The 8,143-nt window shown below is 36.3% G+C and overlaps 1 protein-coding gene across 1 annotated transcript in view; it reads left to right on the top strand.

The window, feature by feature from the left end:
* Positions 1 to 318: 318 nt before the first annotated feature.
* Positions 319 to 8,143, top strand: part of itga10 (integrin, alpha 10) — a gene marked incomplete at its 5' end in the record, with an annotated part of 9,567 nt that continues 1,742 nt past the window's right edge. Inside the window, 5 exon segments of the mRNA XM_014004690.1 lie at positions 319 to 395; positions 481 to 570; positions 662 to 746; positions 2,238 to 2,351; positions 2,429 to 2,536. Coding sequence (XP_013860144.1) covers positions 319 to 395; positions 481 to 570; positions 662 to 746; positions 2,238 to 2,351; positions 2,429 to 2,536 — 474 coding nt within the window.

Below are 8,143 nucleotides of genomic sequence, written 5' to 3'. Positions count from 1 at the left end.
ACTCTGCCTGGCTTTCTCAAGGACCAGGATGTGACACAAAAATCTGAATTTGTAGTCAAACTGAATTTTTAATAAACTGAAATACAGTTTCAAAGCAAATTAATTCAGATACAAAACTTTAAATTCAGTTTCAGTTTAGAGAAATTCATTTTCAAACCAACGCATTCAGTTTGAAATTATGATACAGATTCAATCTGATCAATTCAAATTCATTTTCTGTTGGCACAAGATTTATGCCATAGACTCTCGTCCTTCTGTCCGTCCTCAGATGAAACTTGTCTCCTCACCTGTTGTTTCTGTTTTCTTCACTGCCTGCAGGTTAATTTCATGCTGGAGTTTGAGTTCAGCTGCACTTCTTTACAAAGTCGAGTGCAGATGAAGCTCAACGCAACCAGGTGTTTTAACGCAGGTGTTTTGTTGAGATTAAAGAGGTTTTCTTCGTCAATAAATCTGTTTAATCCCATCTTTTCTGTGTTGCAGTGACAGTATGGAGAGAGAGGACACATTACTGGACAACAGCGTCCAGCTGCAGACTTTTGTTCAGTATCAGCCCGACCTGTTTGTCAGCAGGTGGGCGTTCACATCTGTCGGTTTCATTTTCATTTTTTCTTAAAATAAAAAAATTAAAATCACACATGGCTCTTTTTCTTTTCCTGTGAAGCATCTCTAATCTGAACCGCTACGAGGTCCATCCCACACGGTCGGCATCAGAAGCAATCGGACCAGAGTTTTACACACACTTCAAGGTAAAGAACCGTCTGAAGTTGTCCATGTTTGAAGAGCTTCAACTTGGAAAAAACTCTCAAATAACACAGAACTATTCAAAAAGTCTCGTGTCATCTTTTATTAAGAAAAAAAGTTCTTTGTGTGGTCTCCTGCTGCGTTTTCACTCTGTGTCCAGTAGCTGAACAGTTTTAGAGGCATGTTTTTTTTAATTTAATTTCATCCTGAACTCAAAAGGATGATTTTCTAATCATAACAAACAACTTAAAACATTTAAATTCAATCTTTAGGCATTTAATTACAGCCTGTCTTTAAAAAGAAACATATTTTGATCCCATTTTCTCTTGTAGAATCTATGAGAAATACAAGTTTGACACATAAACTAGCATTTTAGCAGCTTTAAAGTACCTGTGACATCATATTCTTCAGATACAAAAAGTCAAAGAAAACTTTTAAAACCTTTATATTTAATAAACTTGGCATAGTACACACGATTTCACCATTTTTCACACAACTGTCATACTTTTCTTTTGAACTTGGCTCAGCCAAAGTGAAACAGGAAGTGACATCAAAGGGGAACTCTTTAAGAAAGGAACTCCATGATTCTTTGTCTCTGATAGTGACTGTCGTCGCATGATTTACCAAGAATGCAGAAACACGTTGGAATAATGCACAGAAAGTCTGCGTGTATGGTCGCCATAATGATTTAATTCTTGAGCAACAAAACAGACGTCAATCATGAAGTCTGTCAGGCTTGTCGCTCAAGAATTAAATCATTTTGGCGACCATACACGCAGACTTTCTGTGCATTATTCCAACGTGTTTCTGCATTCTTGGTAAATCATGCGACGGCAGAAATTGGCGTTGTTGGCAGGATCCACTAGCAAATCTTGTTCTGACTTTAATCATTTTATCTGCAGATGAACAGCATGTCATGAAAATCTAGGTCTTTAAAGGATGTCATGAATTACTTGCTTAAACATAAAAGTATTAGTTCCTCCACAGTGACTGAAAATAATCTAAAGAAACATCAGATTCTTCTCTAAACTCGGTGACATCAAACATCGCAGCAACGCTCTGTTTACATGCAGACATTCCCCTTTGACATCACTTCCTGTTACTTCACATGCGAATATTTCAACAACTCGTGAACATTTTTTGCAAATGTGTTATTATTTTTCCAAAAATTAATTCTTATTTATTATAAGAATTTGCAATCACAGGCACTTTGAGTGAGTCCCATAAAGCTATTAGCTGAAAACTTGGCATTAGCGTCATTTTTGTGTGCTCACCCTGCACAAGAACTGAACAATAAATGAATTTAAAGCAGCTAAAGGTAAAAAAGAATATGTTGAAAGATCTTCAGAAATCCTGAAGAACTACAAAAATTATAATAAATTGTAGAAAACTCAAAAATAAAACATCAAAAACGGTTGGTTTCAATGTTTCCACAGTGCTGCACTCGTGTCATCGCTGCAGAAAACACAAGAAAACCTTTAAATTTGTGTTTGTAGCTGCAGAACCTCGGCTGTTACACTCTGAGTAACCTGGAGCTGCACATGTTTCTGCCCTCTGTGGCTGCAGGAGACGCCGTCTTCATGACCGTCACTGATGTTTATGCGTTTAATGTGAGTACGTTGTGTGTCCAGCTGCACCCTAACTCCTTTAAAAGACAGTGTTTGATGTGTTGAGGTTTCTCTTCCAGGCGTCAGGAGTGACCTGCAGCGTGCTGAGTGACGTGGCCCGACTGAAGGCCAGACAGAGAGACGTACGGCCCCTCCACACTGAAGACATGTTACACAACGAAATACTGGTGAGGCCCACTGCACACCGCCCATATATGAACACTCCTAACCAGTGTTGTATAAAGCAGTGGTTCCCAAACTTTTTATCTTCTGACCCTCAAAATATTCATGGCAAAAACTTGTGACCCCAAATATTACTGGTCTGAGTACACGAACTTCATTAACAACCCTAAAAACACAGGATTTTTGACAATTTAAACAGCTTGTACACAAATATAAATACTTATTTATACTTATTTTGTGTTTTGTAATAATTATAGGGAAAATATTACATCAGCAATTATTTTATTACCCTTTAAATTGATTTCTGGAGATTATCCAAGGTGCTTCATGATCCATAATTGGGTCCTAAGCNTTCAGATTCAGTTCCTGCTGGCACAAGATTTATCCCGTACACATGATTCATTTTAGTAAAAAGTTAAAATTATCTGACCCACAAATAAACATAAATTAAAAGCTGATAACACATTTTTTTTATTTTCCTGTCCTGTTTATAACCAAATTCTCAGGCTTATTGTGCTCACCTTCGGAATTTGAATTATGGAACTGAAAGTGAAAGTAGTCAAACTAAATTTTTAATAACGCAAAATACAGTTTCAAAGCAAATGAATTCAAAATCAAAACTTTAAACTCAGTTTCAAATTAGTGAAATTTCATTTCAAACCAATACATTCAATTTCAAATTATGAACATTCAGATTCAATCTGAGCAATTCAAATTCAATTCCTGCTGGCACAAGATTTATTCCATACATGGGGAAAAAAAGAAAAAAAACACATTCAGCATGGATTATAATGAAGTTATTTTTGGTCTAAATGACACCTTACAGCAAAATCAAGTGGAAAAACAACGTAGGTTTAATGCTTCTTGATGGGTTTGATGAGGATAAGGTTTGTCAACAAGATAAGTGACCATGTCTGCAAAAAGAAAAGCAAACACACACAATAAAAGAGGAGAACTGAAGAGTGAAACCTGACAGCCAGAACAAATTATGATGAGGAGAATGTGAGCAAAACACAGACTAAACTAAAAACTCACATGTTCTGATTCGAGCGTCTGTGACCCAGAGCAGGGGTGTCCGATCCGGATCCTCCCTGATCCAGATGAGATAGGAAAACACTCGGTCCTAAGGGTGGGCAAAACCTGAGCTAGAAGCACGTTGCAGCACTTTGTAGAACCTCAAGTCTGACTTAAGGCGACATTTGAAGATGTTTTGACTCAACCTCAGGGTCGTTCATCATTTGGAAACCATCTGAACTCATGACTCTTTGTATTGTTAGCTCTGGAATATGCCATGCTACCACAGAACCATCATTTCATTCTTTCCTCTTCTCTGTTCACTTTCCTTTAAAAATCATCGTAGGTCGGTTCCCTTTGAAACCTTTTCAGTTTCTAGGGAACCCTAATGTACATATTTATGAGTCTGCATGCTACACCCCAGCACATCCCCTGCTCTTTAAAAAAAAGAGGATTTCCTTCGTGTGTTTGGCAGCCGGAGTCACGGGGGAGATTCTCGGGTTTGGTTTCTCCGATGGAATTTTCTCATTTCTGCGTCCAGGCATTTGGCTGCGAGCTGCTGCTTCTATAGATGATGTTTTGTATCAAGTGTGCCACTTCCAGTTCTGTCTTTTTGGTCTTTGTTTTAGTCTTTTTGTCAATGCTTCCTTTTGATAATTAGTTTAATTCTATTTTTAAGCTTCATTTACTGTTTGTCTTTCCTTCTGAGGGCTTTGGTATGGAGGTAAATTAGTGTCAAAAAATATTTGGCGTGTGCAACAACATTTGCACTCGCACAACAAGATTTGCATGAATCTTCTCGCCTGTGAATTTGACTTTTGAGCCTTTCACACGCCTTTCAACGCTGGTGAAAAACTGGAACATCTGAACTTGACCATATTTACTGGGTTATTGGGAAAAGACATCTCTGTCTTATAGCTCTTAAACCTTACATAAAAACAGACACATTTCCATTGACATTACTGGGTTCCTAAAATGTTACACTTTGTGCATTGTCCAGCTAAAATTAACAACCTAAAATGAAAAGATAAAAAATGATCAGATTAAATAAATATATATTGCAAGTAAAATACATTTCCCAGCAGTTTTTCCACAAAAAGAAAACCCTACCCATGTAGAGATATTAATTTCAGCTGTGCAATCCACAAAATAAAAAATTTCTCTTAGTTGAAAATCATAACTTCCTGTATTTTTGTGTGGACTGCACATTTAAAGTAAACTACACAAAATTATTAGATTATTGTTGTACGAAAACTACTGGAAGCATTTACTTACCAGTTTCCCTCTGCAAAACATACCAATAAATATATTTTTCTAGAATAAAAATAACTTAAATGTTTTCAATTCTTTACTTCAATTGTACTGTCCACAAAATGAATGTTTAGGGAACCCAGTAATGTTAATGTAAGTGTGTGTTTTGTTACAAGGGTTATAAACTACTAATTATGAAACAAGTTGCTGTGGTAAAGCTCAGATGTCCCAGCTTTTTCACTAGCCTTGAATGCAGCATAACACGTCACGTAAGGTCACATTGACATGTAAACAGATCCGTTTGCTTGATTGTTGCTCACTCAAAATTTTTTGAGACTAATTTACCTCCGTACGTCAGGTATTGGGGTATTACATCCGGAAACAGCAAGACCCAGAAACTTTCATCAACGAGATCAAGTACATCGCCAGCGACCCAGATGAGGAGTATTTCTTCAACGTGACAGATGAAGCTGCGCTGAACGACATCGTGGACGCTCTGGGAGATCGGATCTTCACTCTGGAAGGTGATTCGTAGGAAGAAATTCAGGATGTGCAATCAGAGTATCTGGAGTTCATTCAAACTCATTTGGTAACTAATCGTCAATATATTGATAGGTTACAACTAGTTGTTGATCACAAGCACACAAAATGGAGATTTCTTGGTTAAATGACCAAATAATTAGACACTGACATCATTTATCTGTAACAGAAACAAATCTATAAAGCTGTTTTTTAGTTTGAATTGAAATAAAAAAAAAATTGTGGTAAGTTCAAATTAAGCATTCATCACTGTTAGAACATTATAAAAAGGACATGAACAGTTCTCACAGCAGTTGGAGGGAACTTTAGAGGAAGGATGATGAAAAGTGACGTTGCCCTGAAATGTTCAGAGCAATTAAAGAGGAAGAGACAGAAGGAAAGGAAACATTTGCCACCAGCTGAGGTCAGATCCTCCAAGGCACAAAAAGGGAAAAGGAAGGGAGGAGAACGAGGAAAAGCTGATGTGTTGCTCACCTTTAGGTACGCTGGGCTACAACCAGAGCACGTTCCACATGGAGATGTCTCAGGTCGGCTTCTCCACACACACCCTGGAGGTAAGTCTGCGAGGGTTTTCACACATGCTGCAGCTGAATTTACACCTGATTCAACCCTTTTTTTTATTGTTTCTCCTCTTTCCTCAGGACGGCATTCTGTTTGGGATCGTGGGTGCCTACGACTGGGATGGCGGAGTGCTGAAGGAGGGGACCAATGGACCAATTATCCCAACCAGAGAGGCCTTCGAAAGTGAATTCCCTCTGGAGCTCAAAAATCACGCTGCATATTTAGGTCCAGAAGTTCACTTCACTTCACTTTATTCGTTTCATTTGTAAAATAAATTAACAAAGTACAAAAAAATATGCGGTCACAATAAAATCAAATAAAATGAAAGAGAGCAGAAGAAGAATAAATCTTATATCTGCCCCTTTTTTATACCCAAAATATGTTCAAAAGAAAAGTAAAATACAACAAAGATCAAAACAACTTAAAACTCTTAAAAATGAACTAAAAACAAAATTTAAAACACCAAGTCAAACAACAGTTAGCGTGAATTCACTTATAATTCTCCATATTTCTTCAGAATACTATGTTTTATCATTCTCTTCAATATATACAAAGATCTGGCATTTTTAACCTCATCTACCAGGCTGTTCCATAATCTAATTCCCTGGATTAAAGTGGATCGCTCCTTCAGGCTCGTACCAAACCAGGGTTTCATAAACATTTCAAATCCTTTAAGATAATAACAGCTCTCTCTTTTAACAAAATTTAATTGAATGTTGGAAGGTAACACACCTTTATGAGCTCTGTACATTAACAGCAAAATATTATAATCGACCAAATCATAGAATTTTAATAATTTTAATTCATAAAACAATGTATTTGATGGATGGCTGTATTTTTTTTCCAGTAATAATTCTTATAGCTCTTCTGTAAAATAAAAAATAGGATTTGTGACAGTTTTACAAACTTTACCCCAGACTTCAATACAGTAAATTAAATGTGGAACAATTATAGCGTTATACAACATAAACAGTGCTTTATCATTGAACGGTTCTCTTACTTTGTACAGGACTCCAATTGATTTGGCTACTTTTGTTTTTAAACCATTTATTATACCATTTGATTTGATTTATTGATTCAACAGGAAAAGATTACTAAAANAACTAATACACTATCAGAGTTTTATATATTTATACTTCTCATTCAACCACAGTTAAATTCACTCTATCTAGGAGGCTCAGTTTATATGGATAGTTTTTATTTTTTACAACAACAAGCTGCAATGAAAACAAGCAGAAATGAAATAAAAGTAACGACTTTCAACTTCTTGTCTTTTTTAAAAATGTAAGAAGTAGAAGTAAAAAGTAGGCTGAAAAATAATTACTCAAGTAAAGTACAGATACACAAAAATTCTACTTCAGTACAGTAACAAAGTATTTGTACTCAGTTACTTTACGGTGGGGGGGTTGTATTTTATTAAGGATCCTCATTAAGAAAAACACAGGAAGTCATTTTCTGCGCTCAGATGAGTTCATTTTATTAACAGAACCTAAGGTTCACACTGATTATGGTGGAAGCTCCTCCCACTTTTCTCAGCCTGGACTCTCCTGCAGAAAGACTGGAAGCTGAAGGAGTTGGTCTCTTAATCAGTTTGTACTTAAGACATTTGTTTGTAAATGTTTTAACTGATTTTGTACTCTACTTACCTTTTATAAGTGTTCCTTGTTTTTTTTTTTTACTACCTCCGTCCTCCACCAAGGGCGAGGTAATGTTTTTGGTCGCTTATGTCTGTCTGTCTGTGGACAATATTACTCAAAAACTTGTGGACAGATTGTCATGACATTTTTACCACATGTGTGTTCTGGGCCAAAGAACACACCTGTAAATTTTGGTGATGTTCTGGATCACAATGCGGACACAGGTATTTTTTTTTCTTTCAACACTCTGAGATCGGCAAAGCTGTGATGCTTTCACAGGGCGTGGGTTTCAAAGTGTCCAGCAGGTGGCACTGTAGCATTGGTGTGCCCCTTTGTAACTCTATTACAGGATGGGGGGAAATGGTCTTGGTGGAGGTTTGCGCTCTCCAAGTGCTTCTAGTTTATTTTAGTTTAGTTTTTTCAATCATGAATTGAAATATGAGTTCAAAACAGCAAATATTCCAATACTAAAAAATCCAATAACAGAAAAAAATCTAATAAAACAATAGAAAAAAAAGAAAAATAGAAAAAAAACCCTGAAATATCATGAAGTACTATTTATTCATGTATAATATTAGAAATTTAACCCTAAAAATCATCCATAAAGTG

This window comes from Austrofundulus limnaeus, unplaced genomic scaffold (genome assembly GCF_001266775.1).
Source record: "Austrofundulus limnaeus strain Quisiro unplaced genomic scaffold, Austrofundulus_limnaeus-1.0 Scaffold26, whole genome shotgun sequence".
In the NCBI taxonomy this organism is placed as follows: domain Eukaryota; kingdom Metazoa; phylum Chordata; class Actinopteri; order Cyprinodontiformes; family Rivulidae; genus Austrofundulus; species Austrofundulus limnaeus.
The sequence above is the reverse complement of the archived record's forward strand: the minus strand, read 5'-3'. Positions and strand labels throughout refer to the sequence as shown.